This window comes from Bombus fervidus, chromosome 7, assembly GCF_041682495.2.
Source record: "Bombus fervidus isolate BK054 chromosome 7, iyBomFerv1, whole genome shotgun sequence".
NCBI classification, from domain to species: Eukaryota; Metazoa; Arthropoda; class Insecta; order Hymenoptera; family Apidae; genus Bombus; species Bombus fervidus.
In genome coordinates, this window is record NC_091523.1 from 12,416,404 (window position 1) to 12,437,525 (window position 21,122).

At 44.3% G+C, this 21,122-nt stretch overlaps 1 protein-coding gene across 7 annotated transcripts in view; it reads right to left on the reverse strand.

Annotated features, from left to right (window-relative positions):
* The window catches only part of LOC139989161 (cell adhesion molecule Dscam2), a 136,774-nt gene that overhangs the window by 35,969 nt on the left and 79,683 nt on the right, over positions 1–21,122 (reverse strand). For 6 of the 7 annotated variants that reach the window (XM_072007213.1, XM_072007212.1, XM_072007216.1 and 3 more), the window contains 2 exons: positions 15,600–15,749; positions 2,995–3,320 (listed from right to left, as the gene is read on the reverse strand). In XM_072007213.1, coding sequence (XP_071863314.1) covers positions 2,995–3,320; positions 15,600–15,749 — 476 coding nt within the window. The remainder of the gene's footprint in view (positions 1–2,994; positions 3,321–15,599; positions 15,750–21,122) is intronic. The other variant, XM_072007215.1, reaches the window with a different exon arrangement.

Below are 21,122 nucleotides of genomic sequence, written 5' to 3' on the forward strand. Positions count from 1 at the left end.
AATGAGCGTTTCTTTGCTGGTGACTGCGAAAGTTATGCGAGAAGCTTCCAGCGAATGAATGATATTTCATCAATTCTGTTCCCTGGTCCCTTCCTCTCTCTCTCTCTCTCTCTCTCTCTCTCTCTTTCTCTCTCTCTATCCACAAAGGTATGATATGGACCAATTGCTGATCCCTATTTCCTTTTTTTTTTTTATAGGATCCATCGACTGTCGTTCTAACGACCACATACCGACCGAGCGGTCCGATGCGTTTTTCCGTTACCGAATTTCGGCACACATTAAAACCATCGCCTATTTTCCGCTCCAACGATGGTTAAACCTTCCAGCTTTCCCAACGAACGAACGAACGAACGAACTACGAGTCCCGATGCAGAGGATTCTCAAATCCCGTGCGCGTTTCTCAAATTCACAGAGGAGAGAGGGTATATTTTGTGCCGAATGGTTGGAGATCGGCATCGGATCACCGTAATCGAGCGTCGAATCGTTCAGCGACAAGTTTGAAAATTTTAGCCGAAAATCGGATCAACGTTCGCGTGAGATAGAAGGGAGAGGGCGATTGGTTGAATGGACCAACCTGCATTCATCCCCTTTGACATTTCGTTTTAAACGCTATTAATTATTCCGCTTTGCACGGCCAATCGACGCCCCGGTTAATACGCTTACAGCGACGTCGGAGGTCAACCCCGGCAGCAGCTCCGGCACCAGCCCCGGTACAGTGCGGCCAGCGATTCGTTGTTTTGACGGGATATACGATTTGCGAGGTCGACCTGCCACCGTTACGCGTTACGCTTAACACGGTACGTGGCGCGTATTTTCACGACTCACCCGGGGGTTCGACACGATCCAATAACTTTGGCAGCCCAGCAACGACGAAACCATGGTGCGCGAATCACGATCGTTGTGAATCATAGCCACGTCGATCGACTCAGGGTGGCAGCTTCGACCGGTTTCTCTTTTACCGTCGTCACAATACGCGTTCATCCTGCCGAGAAACATCGCCAACACAATTACCGAGGCTTGTTAAAAGATCAAAGAAAGATACGAAGAACTGCATCGCGCCGTGTTCGAAGCGGCTCCACGAACCGGCTTACTAATTAACGGAAGTTAATACTAATTAATAGCAGCGTCTCGTTCACGGTGAACAGAACGAGTTGCTCGTTATTTCTCTTCGGCCGATATTCACAGATAGATACACCAAGTGTTTCAACTGTGTGCGATGTTTTCAAGATCTATCCGTCGTCTTGGCAGGGATGGTAACTCGGTCTGTCGTTATCCGCGCTACCGTGTTTACTCCGACGTGATGTTCAATTATCCACATCGATGAGAATTAGTCGACGACGACGACGACGACAACGACGACGCGATGGGAACGATGACAACCAAGACCAGACTTCCCTCTTATTCCCCTTTGCCCGTAGTCGATGCGAATTTATTCGTGAAGCGCTCGCGACCTCGAGATACCGTAGGTAGTCGTCCATGGTAGGAGAAACGAGGATCATCGATTTAACAAAGTCGCGGCGCAACGAACCGTTACGTTGCGAGGGAGGCACGCTGGGGGTAGTTTACAGATCTGTTGAAAATAGAATCGGCGCTCGTCGAGAAGCCTTAACTTTCTCCGACAGAGAAGGAAACGAGCAAGGGAGGAGAGCAAAGGGTAGAAAAAACAGAAAGCGGAAAGAGGAAACAGTAACCATGGTAGCTCTCGAGTTGTTTACGAACTAGAATAAAAGAGAGCTAACCTGTTGAGGTATCAGTCGGATAAAGAGAAGCTGCTTATCATCGAGAACCGCGCGGTCCTTTTGCTGCTTCTTACGGAGCGACCGTAACGTTATAGAATTTATTTCCGGACGGCACGATCATCCTTCTTCCTCGAGAATCGGAAACTTGCGACGCGCGAATCGAAGCGATCGACAACATCGTCACGCGATGCGCGTTTCAAGATTTCTCGAAGTATTGGGATAATCCGGCGAGGGATGAAACAGGAAGGCGACGACCGGATCGTTCGGGTCGTTCCAGAAATCCAATCGACGCCGGATAGAATGCCTTTAACCTGTTGAGACACCACGTGGACGAGAGAACGTACAATTTTTTCAGCAACTTACGAAATTTTTTCGTTTAAATAATCGTCCGTCCGTATCGTCGATCGTTGAATCAATATCGAAGGCGAATCAAAGTCTTCCTTCGAGCGGATAAAACGGAATCGATTGGCTGGCGATACTTAACCGGGGTGAAACGAATGCTAACCTGTTGAAACTATAGGCAGGCCAAATCGATTTTACGTGATGTTTATTCCGAATGAATTCCGGGCTACTTTCAATTTTCCGGACGAGTACCAAGTTATTTACAAGCTACTTTGACGAATAAAAACGGGGAAGAGAATTTTGGGTGATTTGTCGCGAGTGTTTGCGAACGTTCGAAATGCATGGAAAGATGAGTGCTTGAGATTGGACAAACCGTGACTGAACTTGCCCTGAGAATGTCCGCGAGGTCTGCTAAATGATATGCATTGGATGGTAGACTCTAGACTCTCTCGGAACCATTCTTTGTGGAATTTCTAATCGAGTAAACGTATGGTCGGGTAATCCAAAAACAGCGATCAGTATATGGCACGAAAGGTATATTTAGTTGCAGAAAAATTCATTTACCATTTAAAATGAAAACAGATAGTGTATTCTTTCGTTGAATATCGAAGTTTCCTTTATAATAAATAAAAATATCAGCGACTAAAACTACTATACGCTTATCTACTATATTGTCATATTTTAACATTATTTTAATATATCTAATTAACGTTTCATTTTGACGTCGAATGATCCAATTTTTCTATCAATTCGTCTCTTTTCCAAGCAACGATAATCAACATACATCCTGCATGAGTCAATAAAAGTCACGCATCATCGTGTACAATAGAATAAAACAGACGATCGAACGATCATTTTAAGGCTACTGATAGGAATGGCGCTCGAAGATTAAACGAGAGTACCGAAAACTAACCTGTTGAGGTACCAGGTGAATGGAGAGACTACTTATAATGGAAACCTCCAATTCGACCATCTCGGAACCAGCTGTATTGTTGGCGTGACAGACGTATCGTCCTGCGTCCTCCGCCCTTGCCGATTGAAGCACCAACGCGCCCGCTCTCGCATAGATCCTTTCTGAATTGAAGATCATCGCCGTGCCCGTCACAGACTCACGAAACCATAGGTACATGGGCGGCGGGATTCCTTGTGAAACGCAGGAAAGGACGATCGTCTCTCCCGTGCGTATAGGCGCTGGGCTCATTCTTTCATTGAACCTTGGCGGAACTGGGGTATGAGGGTCTGAAAATGGAAAAAGATTATTTGATTGTCTGGGTCGTAAATAGGTTTGTTGCCTACGGAGTTAATAGCTGTGGGTTAAATTTATATATTTTTCTATAATGCAAAGGTATTTAGCATTTTCGACTGAGATTCCGAGCAAAGTTACCGAATGCCTGTAATTCACGAGAACTGTTGCCGCAGTTGTTAGAAATCCATAGAATATTAAACTTGATGCAAGTACTTGCGGTATAGTTTCAAATTCTATAATAACGCGAAATGATACTATTGTAGAACTGTACTGTTGTTAAATTTGAAGTGTATGTTTTATAAGCAAGTAAGGGAGTTTATCGAACGGTTGTCTCTATAAGCGAGTCAGTGGAACGAATATTTTCAAACAGGGAGAACGAAACAAAGCGTGGTGGTCGATTTGCTGCGTTCAATTTTAACTGTGTATGCGGGAACGGCAAAAATTTGGACACATCGGACGAACAAAACGTTTCGCTTTAAGTCTCTGATCGAAAATACGAACCGGCGCGCTGGCTGTTCTAGCACAGTTGGCCTGCTGAATGGTGAATTCTCATCGTGGAACGGGTAAAATGGCAAAAGTTTACCATCGGAAGTTTGAAACTGATGTGTTATTTCAAGGTTCGCGCGATCAACTTTCACGATCCTGATTCGTTTGCAACGTTGAGGAAAATATTCTCAAGGCGTTTTAAAGAGTTCGAGAGTTCGGTGAAACGTAACGATAAAAAAGTATTAAACGATGAAAGCAAAAAAAAAAGAAAGGAAACACAGGGGAGGGGGAGGAAAGAAAGACGGTTCAGGCCACAAGAATGGATTCATCTCTTTTCATCAATTTTTCTTCGACTGTCTCTTACTTGATACCTCGAAACGCATTTTGAATCTTTCGGACGTTCACGGGAAAAGAAATCTCCGCGGACTTGTTGAAAGAGACAAAGATCCCGGTATCAATTTTTCACAGCTGCGAAAGAGCTCCTTTTGTCCCTGTTACGTATTATCCGAGTTAGTATGCTCGGCAAATTTACATTTATTTCCTTCCTCTCTCGTTTAATTCTACATTTTCACATTATTTTATCGTGTTAATTACACACCGCGAACAAGCGCGGTTAAGGATCTTTATTATTAATTCGAAAAATCTGGCGGATACAGCGCGTTTATCGTGCAAAATGCAAGCTCATCGACGCAAAGTGTTGTTCGAACATCGTTATAATTTCAATGTTAATGAAACGACGACATTTAAATATTGACGAATAATTGCGCGTCACGAAAACGAGGCGCTCTGTTTTTCCCCGAAGACGATGAACGTAGGAACGCGCGAAGAGAGATCGTTCACAGTGACGTGTCACTATTAAAATTGATTATCCATGGTCGATCAAAAAAGTATAGGTACGCTTAATGACTTGGAAATTCATACTGTCCGTGGACAGGGAATCCTACTAATCCCGTATACATCGATCTTCCATTAATACAAGTAACAATCAACACGATACTATCGATTTATCCACATCTTCGACCGTAATACCATGATATATATCCGAATGGATGAACATTTTATTTCAGTTTCGGCATCGACTAAACGGTGGTTGGTGTTTGTCGTACGGTTGAACTCCGCGACACGGCAGCTTTTTACGACTGCACTATTTTATAATGGTCCGCTCGCTTTGTCTGGTCGCCGTTATTATTGTAATTTAAGCTGATGGCGTATTGATCGTCGCTCGCCTCTGCCTCTCTCTTTGTCGCTCAGGCACTCTATCCGTCTCGTTCTGCCTATATTCACTCTCACTCCCTCTCTGTCGTTGCCTCTCAAACCGTCCCTCTTTCTCCAGGGAGCACGGTCCCTCTTTCTCTCTCTCCTACCAATGTGCAATTCCAGTTGCCATATTCCAGCAACGCTCCGCCACCACACCCTTGTTCATACTCCCGCTCCCGGTTGCACCGGTTCGTGCATATGCACGCTCAAAACTTTTTATGCCATTTACATCCGACTTACGCCTCAACGTCAGCGTCGTTCGCGTTGAAAAGTGACCGGCGCGTCGGCGTGGGGTAGAAAACCGAGAAAAAGGGAGAAAAAAGATACAGGAAGGAGAGAGAGAGAGAGAGAGAGAGAAAGTGCGACTTCGATGATCGATCGATACTCGAATTGAAAGAGAGTGAGAGAGAAAAAGAAAAAAGACAGCAATTCGCTTGCCACCGATTGCTCCTAGCGACGAGAGGCTTGATCACGCGTTAATAATTCTGCCTCCTCGGCTGTGACAGCTCCGCGTGTCTCGTTCTTACTTCCGGTTCGTTGGATCTTTACCGTTTAAATAGATAATCTGCTGGATTGTCAATCAACCTGTTACCCTCTGCGTGTAATATTTATCGGTCTTGATATATACGCGCAAGTGAACGAACTTGTCAGTGTTAAACGTGGACTATGAATTTCTATTTAAAATATTATACGGAGGGTAATATAAGTTTTCCATACACGAAAGTTTTTCAGTTCTTTTCGAGCGAATAATTCTTCGGACGACTAAATGGCTTATAAATGGAATTGACCTGCGATTTATCTACCGGTCACTCTTTAAAAGATCTTTAAATGACATCGAAGTACTTTTGAATGATTTCTGGCTGAGTTTAAATGGCTTCTAAGTAGCCTTGATACGATAACCCTGAGATCTTAAACGAACCGAAGCGTAACTTTTAAAGAATCTCGAATGATTTTCGTACGGCCTATAAATATTCTTAAAGGATCTGCCGATTAATCTTAAATTCGAAACGAATCAAAGTTGTCCCTTTTGTACAAATTTCGTAGAAAAATCTCCTAAGAGAATTTACCTCTTAATACGTTACTACCAGAGTTGTGATTTTTTGAAAAACAAGATATAGCACCTCTATCCCCTCCTCTATCCCACACACAAGTTTCTCAGGAAATCTTCGCAGACATAAACGGAGAATTAATTTGGGAAGGAGAACGCGGATAGTCTGGTGCAAAATTTCGAAAAGTATCCTTCGTCGAAATGCTTTACCACGGGAGCAGAGCGTCGCGGTAGCCAAAAAAATCGAACATGGAAGAGAATTTTAATTAATAGCCGCAATGGCAAGTGATTTCGAAGTATAGAAACTCGACGATCTGTATCGAGTAGAGAGAGAGAGAGAGAGAGTGGCGGCGTGGTGCGGCGCTGCTACGCGCGATGTTTAAACGGATAGACAGTGTGCTCAAACGAACATCTTGATATCCTTTGAACCATCGCTCATTGACTATGTAATCCGGAGGCTCGGTCCTCGAGCGAGGTCACGTGAAAGAGCGTTAGAGAAAAAGGGACAGGGAAGAAGAGACAGAGCGAGCGGGAGAGGTGCGCGACGGGGAGAGAAAAAAGCAGGGCTGAAGGGAGCAGAAACCGCGGCGGAACGATGTCCAATTAAACCTTTCGAGCCGTCGACTCCAATTAAGACTCTATTAAATATACACCGGCCGTGTGTATCGTTGGCAAAGCGAATTTCAAATGGCGCCCGGTCTTTCTCATGTATTTACCTGGAACAAGCAACTTCACCGTGATAAAGTTGCCACTAATTAGCCGCACAATGTGTCTGTTGCCGACCATTGCGAGACTCGTGCTTTTCGCGTTCGCCTTTTTCCGCCGATAAAGTTCCTCCTATGTCATTCCTCACGACCACGCGACGACGTACCAACCTTATGAATCACCTCGACCCTAAATAATTCCTTAAACGCATCCGATGTGTTTATATCTCTTACCACGTGGAAGAAAACCAAGACGAGCACGAGAATTGAAAAAAAAGAAAGGGAAAAAAGGAGATAGGGACAAAGTTTTCTGCGTTTAAACGTTACCTTCGAAATTAGTGGTGAAATAAAAGAACGGAAATGGCAAGTACTTTGGTGTAACTACACCAACCAACTATGTACAGTGCAGGTATCTACTCGCTAGTAACCCAAGTACATGTATATAACGTTGTCGTCACGAAACTTCCTCTCGCCAAGAAGATTCAAGTCGAAAGGGCATCGAGTTGTTCTGCTGGTAGGCGAGGGGAATTAGTAGATCGTTCAGGCTTCATTAATTACTCGACAACTCCGGTTTCTACATTAATTGGTAGCTATGTTACCAGCAAACCGTATTACGTCGTTGACTAATTACGTCATCGAAGTGGCGGCTTCTCGAACCGATAGAGCGCATATGTAATTTAATGCCAGTCGCTGATTGCTTCAGAATTCAGGTCACAACGTGCGATACCCGAAGCGCAATTTGCGCGGAAGACGTACACGTGTTTCCGTGCGTACTGCCGGGCCACAATTCCGAATAATTATATCTGATTTATACGGGCTGACAGAGTGGTAGAAACGTGTCTACCATCTAGCTCGTTTTACTCTCCGACTATTCCCCGTCAAAATTACCAGATATCGGAGCTGGCGGCTACGGGGGTGCGCACTCGAACAAAGCTGTAACTCAACGAGAATATTAGATTAGAAGGATAACGGCGGAAATGAAGATTTATCGCGGTGCGAATGCCACGAGGAAGTTGCCAACCGTACCTTGCCTTTGGGAATCTTCCGAGTGGCACACACTTTTGAAAGTACTTGCCTGTTCGGGACAGACAGTAATTTTTCTTCGCTGCGTTACTGCCAATGTTTGGCTGTGTTACGCCACAGAGATATAGCATCAAATCCCTAACAATTTGCAGTAGATTATCCAAATACGCGCTTTAGATTTTGGAGAGTAAAATGATATATATATATATATATATATATTTCTGATGTAGAAGGTGAGGTTATTTGAGTCAACCAAGCTTCAACATCTTAGAATTCAATCTGCTACTTCGCACAGAATAATCAAACTTCTTGTATATTATGAGACACCATTAGTCTTTAGCATCATAACGAAAGAATGAGAAAATATCGTGTACCTCAAGTCCAACGACAAAAAAACATCAGAGAACGGACAGTTGATCTGAATTATTTCAGTCGACGATGTGATATTATATAAGAACTGATAAAATGAATAACAAAATAGTAACACAGAAATAAAACGATATACACACGTCGCTAAATTAAGATGAATACAATTGACAATATTAATATTAGTTGAACAAACTTTCTTTTTAACACAATTGTTAGACGAGAAGTTATGTATGTTCTGAGAAAACTATGGCCACTGAGCTGCCAATGTAAGTATACGATATATCTCACTGTTTTCAAACGTAGGTGACTTAAAAATTGTTCGTAATCCAAATGATCCGATTACTGGATAAATTAATTAACTGGACGCGAATATCCTCCTAATCCAAATATCTCTACCTTACCCTGCTTGTATGAAGTCATCCTTTTCTGAGAATGTAATAAACTTTTCATCGATCTACGTCATGTTTGTCCGTACTATAAACAGATACGCTTCATCTCCAGCGAAAGATCGTTCTTCGAGTACAATGCCAGCGAAAAGGAGAATTCGTTGCTCTCGTCGAACACGTGTCTGCTTATTGTAAAAGCTGCTTAACGCTTAATCCCGATCACGCGACGACAGCATTGCTACGCGTGAACCGTTCTTGGCTAAAGAATCACAGATTAAGGTACTTCGGTTTAGAGGCTTAACGTGATTTTCAACCACCGACGGAATACTTTTCGACACAGATTTCTTTCCGTAAAAGGACGTTTCTTCGTGTGGAGCTTTTTGCTCGCGGAATTTTCTTCCTCCGCGACTCCGATCGCTCACTGTAGAGAAGATTTACGTGTTTTGAAAGTGTTGAATACGCGGCGGGCAAAAATCTTCTTTCTTCTTCGAGTTTCCATTCCGATCTTTTTCTGCGGCACGCGACTGTGAACAGAGGTAATTCGCCGTGTGGCTTCCGGTTTGTTCTTCACGACAGAAGGTATTTACGTACTTGTTCCATCGTACTTCCATCGAATATCGCTGTGTACAGAACCGTCGTATAAATAAACAAACGGTTCGTGAAAAACGGCAGGGGAGAACGCGGCAATATTCGTGGTTGAAGGGAAGGTTTGCTCTCCTCTCGAGAACGATCGTCGACGTGCTCTTCTGTTGTTAAATTAACGACTACGTTCTGCAGCTTCAGGATTAACGTGTCGTATTCGGGAGGACCGAGGTGTGAAATCCAAGAAGATTGATGCGTATCTGGTATCCTCTAGTGTAAAATTCAAAACTCAGCGGGACAAATAACTTGCTAGCTCGGATGAATCGCGGTAGCATACATTTTGACGTGAAAAAGTAAAACGATGCTTTGCCATCGTTCATCTTCGTCAACGACTATATCTTCCAACCACTCACCCTCTTGTCTGTGCTCCTTCGACTCAAGGAAACTAAGTGTTTCAAATATCGATTCACGTTTTACGTGTATTATATCGGAACATTTTGTAACGTTCAAAGGAGAAAATTGCGTCGCACATTTACATATGTATGTATGTATGTAATTTGTTCGCAAAGTTCAAGATCGTTCGTAAGGACGTTCGTTTCCTCAGATGTGCTCGACAGGGGCGCAATTCTTAGCTAACAATCGACTGTCATAATAATCGGTTATGTTTAAGGAGTCCCCGAACAGGAGAAAATCACCACCAGTGTGGAATAGTCGTGCAATTCGGCTCGTCGAGTCTTCCAACAGTACGCGAAGAAGGCCGACGTTACTTGTCTAGTTCCTTACAAATCATCGCATTCGGTGGTTTCCTATTCGCCCGTACAACGGCGTTCCCTTGTGTACAGTTGTACGTATGTATTATATATGCACACAACCGACGCGACGGCGACTACACAACGCACGTAGCCGCTACGTAGTAGGAAGTGGAAAAGAGAGATACAAGTAGGTTGGGCTCGATAAGATTGCGGGGTAGCGAGCGAAGGGATTGGAGCCGTGATGGCTGCATTGTTTCTTGCCTACGTTGCTCCGCAGACTGGCTGCATCCTGGCTCTGTGGATTGTACTTTGCGTTTTCGTCGAGTCTCCAATAGGGCGATATCCAACCCCGTCCTCTTTCTTTGCCGCGTCTCCTTCTTCTTTCTGCTTCCTCCACCTCCTTGCTGCTCTTCTGTTTCCACCCTCGAACCTCCCTTCTTCTTTATCTTTTCCACCCCTTTCTCTCTGCTATCCCTCGAGCATCCTGCCGCCATTGACCGGCAAAAAAGCCACGGGGGTATCTCATAATAGCACACCACGAAGGAACTCCGCTCGCCTTATTCCATGGATTTACGAAAGTTCAACATTTTTCCACGTTGCCAGCCGGAGAGTCTTTAAAGTACTTAGAAGTAATACCGTGAACGTGTGCAACGTTCGCTAACCCGCGAGCTTTCTGCTTGTTTTTATTCCCAACACCCCGATCCAGATCTATACTTGCTTCCCCAACCCTCCCAGGTGTAGCGAATAAACGCTATAAATCTGCATTTACAATTTCCAACGCGACCGCGTTTATCATCGCGATAACCACCCCTTGGCCAAGTTGCGCGCCACTCTTACCACTGTGTCGCTCGCACCTGCAAACCGTTACTTCGTAGATAGTTTACAGGATGTTTCTTTAGCTTGAAACATATAACATCTTAACATGTAAATTAGTAGTAAAATCTCACCGGTGTACACAGTAAGAGTTTGTACGATATTAATAAAACTGCTACTGCCATAATTGGTTTTCGTAAATTATTGCACTATTTTTACGATAACGACTAGTTACACGACGAACGAAATTTAATCGAATGCCTTTCGACAGAGTTTCTACGTTACAACACGTCGTAACGTTTGAAATGCGCGTAACTCTATATATCTACAGAAAAAGGGGAATTGATCCTATTTTGTTGGTTTTCGAAAGTAAAGCGAAGATTTCCTCGCAAACTAAAATAAATCCTCGAACCTTCAAAAATAGCAAATTATTTGTATCGTAAGCTTGGGAAAGTTGTAGAAGTCACCTGAACATCTATCGCGCCATCTTCTATGTATGTAACGATATACATTCTCCTCTCATATTGTGTCACAAAATCAACGCTCCATGCGCACTTACCGATTCTCGGAAACGAGTTTCATCTGTCGTCAGCTTTTATGATCCTCGCGCAACAGCGGTCGGTCGAATCGTAAATAAAGCGTCACGTTGGCGAAACTTTTTGGTGGCGAGACTCTTCTTTGTCACGTTGGATATACGCATCGGCGTGAGTTACTCTTTGGATCTCAGCCGAGACTCGAAAATACCAGTTTTCTTCGGCCGAGAAACCCGCGGCGCGTTCCTAGCGGGCTATCGAGTTGCTCGCTGTGCAAAAACCACGGCGTCGACAGGAATTTCGGACGAATAAAAGAGAGGAGAGATGCTAAACTACCGGAAAACCATTCGACCATGGAACTAATTCGACGCTCGATTAAACTTTGTCAGGTCACGAACTTTCTTTTCGCCAAAGTGACCGTGGTATCGAATTATACGATTATGGCCAGAGCTACATATCGATAAATGATGGCGAATATCGCGATACAGGAACCTGAAATCCCGGATACACCGATAAAACTTCCAATTTCGCCAATTTGCTCGAGCAAAATTGTTAGCGAGTGAACTCCGTGTTCGGAGACAACGTTCTGCTCTAATTGCATTTGCGAATGTACCCAGGCTTCCGAATCTGCGATAAGAAATTTCTTTGATACTTCGTATACAACAGGATGAAATGTTTCCTTTCAATTGTTCTATCGTTTAGAGAGGTTCTATTAGAAGAAACAATCTTCCCCAACTTCTTCTTCGTATTATAATACGAAAGCCAAAACTACTCGTCGAGCCAACAAACAAACGCAAGGAACCTGCTGTTTCCACGCGAACCAATTCTTCAACATCCCCGCGCCAAGCTGCTGTGCTTCGAGTTAAAACAGTCACGTCCCCATCTGGCAGACGCACAAGGGGAAACGCTAAATGTCGCAGGGTGGAGGCTGGTAACGCGACACGAAGTACAGATTAAGCTTTCCTCGAAGGATGTCGCGAGCAAAAAGCGTTCTCAGATTTCTTTCCACGGCGATTTCGTTTCGACGCGAATCATTCGCTCGCTGCGACGAAAGGACATCGAGAAGGGAAACGAGTCGCTGTCTCATGCTCCATTCGATCGAAACGCAGTCCATTAGTCCACGAGCTAAACGCGGTGGCTGCATTCGGTTTAAGGAATGCCAGTTTTAAAACGACTCGCGGTTCATCCGGCTACCGCTGTTTTAATGGACAGTCGGCTTAAAAGGCGGCGCTTTCCTAAAATGGCGGCGTGTCGTTGCGTTCTAACTTTAATGTGACGAGGATGGCAAGTAGCGAGTGAAAGCTTGCGAAAAATGCTAGGCTGGATAATGGCGGTGACTACGATAAAAAGAGGAACCGACAGGTGCCGCAGTGGCGAGACACTGATGCGGACCGACTTCTCGCAAACTTGCGTTTTGCCTCGCAATGTTGCCTGCGCTTGGAGAAATCAATTAATTTCTCGCTGTCTTATCTTTCCCGTGACTCGACGCTATAGTCTTTCACGACGTTCGCGCTGTCTGCGTGTACATTCTCGCGTGATAAATTAAGCGCATCTTTCGGATAATGGTAAATTGCCGAGGTTGATTCTAATGGATTTCTTGCTACTTTTCCAAGAACAATTATTTGAAGCTGGACTGACTTTATCGACTTGTTTTAATGTTTTATCGTTATTTCATAGTTTCTTCATTAGAAAGATATTTATTTTTAAGTACTATTTTTTTTTATTTAGCAGTTTGGCGTTTATTTTAACACGTTGTTCACTCGTTTGTCTCCCTTTTTAAATTTTGTGCAACAACTGCAACAATAGCGCTACTTATGAGTAGAATCTAACAGTAAAAGGTAAAATGAATCGACGTATGTGTCAATAGTAGTAGTACACCTGCGTTAGTCAGACCAAATTTTTTGTCTAAATTCGTCTCATAATATTCCTGTATATTTTTATCGAATTTAAATTCTGGCTTCAATTTCTTCGCTGTACAGATACACTGCTCGACCCAATCTCCAAAAATGTTCTCCTTCGGCTGTACATCGCCGTACAACAGGCTCCTGATTTCGCCGTTCGAGGTGGCGTGCAACTAACGAACAATATGTTCATCTTGCATTCGATTTTGTGTCTTCTGTGTAGCGGCCGACGGAGCATCTCAACTTGCACTTTGATCATTAGCTACCTATTGTTCCAGCCGCTCATCCACGTTCGACCTATTTTATGTCTTATGAATCAGCAGCTCTCTGAGCTTGGGATGAAGTGCGTCGACGAACCATCGTGTTCGCAGCTAGATCGTTAACAAGGGATGATTACGATCGCTTAGATAATAATGCGTTCCCCGAACACCATGGTGAGAGAGGAACGTGGTCTCTGGCCATGTTTTTATTAAAAAAAAAGGAGTTCTTAAGTCCCGAGAAATTTTCCAAAAGTTTAAATCACGCCCCTTCAAAAATCTGCTTCAAATCTCTTTTCGGGAGTTCGAAATGAATAGAGAAAAAAAGGAGGTTCTTCGTCATTCAGAGAAGGAAAGATATGGCAAATTCGAATGCGTATTAAGAAAATATCGTCACGTCGATACGACTCGACATTCAGCTTTCACGATAAATATTAAATTACTGCGACAAGGGAAAATCGTTAAAACGTCATTCGCAAGTGGATTGCGCTTCCAATAAATATCGGTATTCCTTCGAGTCGGAGTATCTGGATTCAGGAAACACGGCCAAGTCGCATCAACAACGGTGGATCCGTTTCGAGTATAACGACGATTGAAACAATCCACATAGAGGTGGAAACACCGTGACGTCGCGCGGAAGCTCGCATGGTGCCCACACGACAATGCTCGTAATTAGGTTATAACCTATTTATGGGCGACGGAATGCGCGATGAATGCGCGTAAAAGCTGCAGACTATTCGAAATCAGCTCGTATTTTCAGCGATGTCGGTGTATTTTGTTTACGACTCGAAGCACTCCGCTCGTCGGAGAAACAACCGACGACCCGTGGTGGACGTTTCGGCCATTAGCATTTCGGACATTCATGATTTATTCATGAAGAAGCCAGAACGCTCGCGAGCGCGTGCACGCGAGTAGCGAATAGCCGAACGAACAGCGGCCTACCCGCCGCCACAGGAAACGCGTAACAATGCATTATGATTTACTATGCAGAAGGTATGCGTGAGATCGTTATATGTATAAACGATCGTGTCTAAGTAGATGCATAAAATGTTCACTGGATATCTCTGAGATGTGAACGTTCGTATGTTTTCGGTTCGTGATCTTACGAAGAGTCGCGACGGTTCTGGAAAATTCTGTTATAAATCGATTGTTTCTAACAATGAGAGACACAGGTTTCATCCGTGCTATATTGCCAATATTTGCATAAAATCTGCATGAATACGTGACATAAATATTTCATTCTATTAAGATATGTAAATACCATATATAATTATTAAACATATTGCCAATCAGAATATGAATATAAATATTTCCAGACTACTTTGCAGAATAAAGAACGAATAATTAAATTATCGAATAAAGTAAATAATAAGCAACGATCAAAGGGCAAGGCACTGAAATCCTACTTGAAGTAAGTATTATGTCATTTCTAGGTAAATCTTGGACTTAGAGGAACGAAGATAGATACTACTCTTAATGACTTTCTTCCTTCCTTCCTTCGTTTCTTTCCGTTTCCTTCCTTTATCTTTTCTTTCCCTTCCTTTTCTGTCCTTTCTCGTCCTCTTTCTGTGTCGCTTCCGTTATTGCATTTTTTTCGTTATCCTTGTCACTCTATGCCCTTTTTTGCGCTCTTTTGTTTCCTTTGCTCATATAATAAGCCAGCGCTGCCTCCATCACCGAAAATCGAACACATTTACTAATTTCAGCTTCGCGAAAGGTTAATTGCACGGCTCAATGATTTACGCTAATGTTTGCTGATCGATAATATACTACAATTTTAATAGGCGTTCAAATTTAAGCGAGTCCAGCCACGTAGTTAACCAGTCCAACGTTTCCTCCGTGTAATCCTACAACTGTTCCTTTCGCTATATGAATTTGCATAAGTAGTCGCAGATTTTCCACTGTCCTGGGACGACTAAGAAATAAACAACTAGGCCAACAGTATACGGCTATTGCCGTGGTTTAAACCGGCCCACCTGGGTCTACGACACGTCACAGCGGTTTTCTTCGTGGTGTGGAACTCTACTTGCCAAGAGCGGCCGGAGAAATTTCTCCTGCATTTGCCGGCCATTAAATATTCAGCGGGACGAAAGTTCGACCGGTCGCGGACCAACGATCCGCGGAACAACGCGACCAGATGTGTATCGTTGTGAAAACTTACCGGTAACCACGAGTCTGGCGTACGAGGAACTTTCCACGGTGTCTCCGGTGACGCGGTGCACGGTCCGGCATCGATAACTGGACTGGGCGTCGGACGAAGTCACCGAGAACACCAGAAGCTCTCCAGTTGGCAGCATATGATGTCTGTCATCTGAAAATAGATCCATAGCACTGATTCCCGTGATTTTCTCCTAGCTTTCATTCTATATCTTTCCTATTTTCATTCCTTGCCTAACATTTCGTCTTTATCTTCGGTTCGTTGTCTATTTTTTTTTTCTGTGTCTTCTTTTGTTTTATCGAAATTTCGAACCAATCGTAGCTTACAGCTCGGCGCGGTTCCATTAATATGCAAATTCCTTTAATGGGAAATTCCCGTCGGTGAGTCCGTGTCGGTGGTGCACGCGTCGTAAATTGACGAATAATAAAAATGGGTGGGCGCGTCCGTCCAGGTTGAGAAGGAGCGGTGGAAAATGATTCGGAAACTAGGCCCGGTCCGTTTAATGGAGGCCAACGCTGCTATTAAGCGGTCGAGCAAAATGAAAATTTTGTCGTTGTCTGGACGCGTTGCTGCGTTTGACCGAAATAACGGCCGCCACTATGCCAGGCATAGCCTGCAGGGATGCGTACCGGTTACCAGTTAATTCCATACAGTCGCATGCGGATCGATGCTCGTAAAAAATCTCGCGGGTTAGCTTTGCGTCAATCGTGTAATCTGCGCGTCCTCGACGTGGCTACCTTCCGAGGAGACAAAATATAGCCTGACACCTGCCACGTTGCTTTTGTCTAGTATAAATCAACTATTTTTCTTCGTTGTTCCCTTTCTCTTTGTTGGATCGGCGAAGCTCGCAACGGAGGGAAGAATTTTTATTTCAACTAATTTTACGACGCTATTACTTAATATCATTGTGAAAATATTATTTCAGACGACGAAAAAAGTTCTAGATAGCCATCGACAAAACGTAAATCCACGTAAAGTAAAATTATTGTTTCTGCTAAATTGTTTCCACTCGAGTCGAATCTGTGTTAATTATTTCCTTTTGCTGATCCAACTTCTGCTCAAACGCACCGCACCTTATCGGATTAACGTACACAAGTTGCTCTGCCATGCGCATAATGGCGCACACATGGGAAAATTATATTTCGAGCGTATTCGTTCTGAGCGAACTTGATACGCTCGAACGAACGTACCCGAAGTGCACGAACGTACACGAGCGAATTGTCGCAATAATTCCGGTTTTCTGATCGATAATTCTGCGAAAACTCAGCCGCAATGGCGTCGACAATATCGTTGGGATCGCGTTTCACCGATCGTTGATCCAAAAAACGAAATACCTAGACGCGACGGAAATGGAAATTGTATTTGGACGGAAAAGCCAATAACATTTAACGGTAAATTTCGTTACAATTCATTTTCTGAAATATCAATGTCAGCAATCGTATGAAAATTTCTATTTTTATAGAAATCCGAGGAACTAATAGCGATTCATTTGGATTGGGTTCGCAAGCACAGAGTGCAGGGGGAACAGAGTCGGGTAGGAGGATGAGCGACGAGAAGAGTGAAACAACGTTGAAAGAGGAACCACGATACGGGCCGCGCCTTCTAATGTAAATTACGCGAAATCGTTGCACGAGTGACGCCACGTGGCACAAAGGGACGCTTTAGCCGCTATTTTTCCAGCTTTTTTCTCCCGGCTGACACGAAATATATTACGTAAATTCCCTTCTTCCGTGACCATTTTCAACGTGGAATGGTCCGTGTGTGGTGCCGTGCGTGACGCAGTAGAAAATGCATCGCGCGAAAATGTTTTTGCCCACGAGTTCGCACCTCGATGTATAAACGACTGCATTTGCTCCGATACAGTATTCATGCTCGTTGTCCCAGCCCCTCGTCTCATTCTCTTCCATTCCATCGGTTTTTCACCCCCGTTCATACTCCCATCGCCGGTTTCTCGCGTACCAGTGTCAATATTTCGTCGTTCGTTGTATCACGCGTATTACCTACTTCCTGGCCTCTCTATGTGTTGCATTATTCTCGAGGAAATTGCTCGATATTCCCGCTGTTGAAACGTGACCGTTATAGCCGAAGCTAGAGTAGGAATTCACGTAAAGTCTGGTTACACCTTGAGGGCGGTTGGTACGCCACGACTACGCTAAAACGTTGCAACGAAGATGAGAGAAAGCTTGGCTCCTATAAAAATGTCTGGACGGTCTACGATTTCGCTGCAATTCGCTCGTATTTGCATACGTCGCGCACAGACTTGGAGAGGAAATTTTATTATCCAACAAATTAGCCGTTGCGGGCGTTAAACGGCCTCGTTTTCGCGAGAAACCGTGCGCTATTGCGAATCGTTGTGAATCGTTGACCGAGTTTCCTAGACGAGAGAAAGCTTCGAGTATTGGACGAAGATCGAACATGTTTAGCGATAGATATTTTCCAAAGACCAAGCCAACGATAAGTGAGAGAACGGCGGACAAGGCTGACTTATAGCGTGGCTCGACTACTGGCCAATATTTCAATCCGCGAATGCCAGCCTTTCATGACCGATAAACGCAACAGTACCATTAAAAAATCCATTTACAACGATTTAGCTGACCACTTGTTAGTCCACACGCTGATCGATTCGTTGCTCGTCGTGAACTCCTCGAAATAATTTATCGACCACGTAGCACAAATAACAGTTATAAACTGGTAGAAAACCGATAACTGAATGTCGAAAGTATCGGGTTGGCGGATACCGCAACTATTCGAACCTCTTCGAGAACTTCGATCTCGTAACACAGCCAAGGGCTCTTTAATCCTCCCTGAAAGCTTTAAGCGAAATATGAGAATCGTTTAAGCAGCTTTTCATCTCGCTTTTGTGAGTCATCGAAATGGCAACGAGAGAAGCATCGATCGGTGGACGACGGTCAACAAGAAGTGACGGGCGGAATCGCAGCGAGATTTCCTTTCCGCCGACCGACTGGAAAACCTCGTTTCAGCCGCGTGACTGAAATTTCGTGCTAATAAGAGTAATGGACTGCGGCAAAGGTTTCGCGATATAAAACACTGGCAACAGGGGCGCGGCTGGATATACTGACTGGCGCCACGGGAAAATGACAGACTGTCTATTTCGCTGATGGCATGGGATTTAACCAGTCGATTCGACCACGCGAATATTTTTGCATGTACACGCGGAATAATATGCTCGAATAAGCCGACCGCAGCCTGCAACGGTAGAATAGCATGTCGGTGCTATGGTTCTCGCTGGTGAATTATGGAGCCCGAGCGTTCTTCAACCGAAAAAGGACGCCACCATAGAACCAGGAGAGACGCAACGCCAGCAACAGCAGGGTCGGAGAGGCATTACCCGATTTCGCGGATTCAATCTCGCTGCAAGTCTTCACGGAACCCCTGCCCGTATCCCTGCGATCCCGTGTACAACGTGTAACACACATGAATGGAGATGGCAGATTTCCGGTCGGGTCAAACGAAACATTTTTTAATACCCATTAACCAGTTGAAATGCCATTTAGCCGGTGTAATAATTCTAAAAGCTTCTGGTTTCAAAAAGGATAGCCAATCTCACCCTTCTCTGCGCCTGCCTACCTATCTACCTACACCCCCATCCTACATGGGGCTACACCGTGTTTTTTCCCCTTTTTTCCAGCTGTTCCTCTTTTTCTCTCTGGCTGGGACGTGAAATTGAGAATACAATGGCACGCGAACGAATGCACGTGCAGCGGCGAGCTTTTAGCCGTTTGAGCATTTAATCCTGGCGAAAATACCAGGTGAACGCGTATTGTTCCGATATGGGAGGAGCAGTCTGTGTATTCGTGTTAACGTACTACTGGGACATATCGAGATGCTGACAAATTGTCAGTTGGCGTATTAAATACCTTTTTTTTTTCATTCCACCCTCCTCCCTTGTATTTTCAGTAAATACAGCATTAAAGACCGTCGACGATAAGCTAGAGCCGTGATAGGAGACGCAAGGTTCCTCGACGCTGCCTCCCACGATCGCGTACCGAGAAACGAAACAATCTGACTGACTTATTTGCGATTTTATTCTCCGTAAGCAACACACACGAGTATGAGAACGTGTGTGATTTACAAACATCAACGGCATTTGCGTTTACGTTCGTCGTTAATTAAACTAACCTCGCTGGAGGCTATTCGGAATCAGACCTTGATATTTCAGGTGAAACGTGCTCCACATGGTATGGAATGTCGGATAATCGATTTTGCGGTGTATTTCTCTACGAAATTATGATGCAATCGCTTCCAACGAGGTCAACGCGATTTTATCTATAACAGCACATATTCACCGAGGGTTGTTCCTGTGTTAAATTGCTTCTGCGAACCAAATGATACGTACGATTCACATATTCGTCGACCACCGAAAAAACACGTGTAGGCCTCGATTTATTTGATATATACGTTCCTCCACGCCGTACCGTCCGTCATGAAACACAGACGTTTTCAGTTTTAAGGAAAAGTTGGTCGTTCCGTGCGTATAGGCGGTGCTTTTTCCAAACGCGCAACATGATAAATCACGGCTGGATTTTCTTGTCATTCGCTTATCGAGGTTATGAATCTCGCGTATGCCGGATCGCGATAGAACGGACGCTTTAAATCGCGCCAACTTTTCTCGTATAAATCCTTTTCCCCCGCCGCGACAGCTTCCGTTCAACGAGCGCGCTTTCAGCGGAACCTCGTGAACGTTCACTATTCAGATTAACAGTCGGCGAGGAACGAGTCGATTGTTTGAACCTCGCTTGGAAGGAACAGCGGAAAAAATTCATTTTCCCTCCCTGTGATTTCAAGAATTACGAACTCTCGATCTTTCGTTCGAAATGCTTCCAAGCGGACCAACAGTTTCGTTGATTAAAATTGGAGCACCGCTCGGTAAAAATACAAGGATGTCATCGTGAAATAGTTGAAATCGGTCGGTTGATCTTCGCTTTTGTGTTCCGCTCGCTTGGAAAACGATTTCAACCGCTTCTGATTTGTTAAAAGCCTTTCCCTGGAACTTTCGTCGAGCGCGGGCGGCGGGTGCGCGTGATTTTCGAGACTGTCGTGGATATTCTTATTCGCCGAAGAGGATCGTAAAACACGGGACGACCGACGCTGTTGAAAACTGTTTGGGAAAGTTTCTCGTTCTTGCAAGAGCGATAAATCGATATCTCTTAGGCGGTGTTCGTTTTTCACACGGCTTTTTGCGCGTCCGTGTTATTCCTCGACGATCCTGGCAAACTTTCCCCGGAAACCCGACTCCCTGGAAAAACTTTCGTTTTAAGCTGTCCGAGCTGCAAACTGTCATCGCCTATTTACCGGTTCCGATCCTTACCAGGATCCATGAAAAATTTCCGCCGAAGTCGCAGAGTGAACGCGAAAACCAAAAAATATGGAGCTAATAGCACCGTCAGAAGTTTTGCTTTCAGGCTGCTCCTAATCATTGCTCGTCTAATGCTTATGAAATCAATGGATCACGCGATCCGCAGCGTCATCGTGGTGGCCTCGATTAAAAATTCATTGCAACGCATT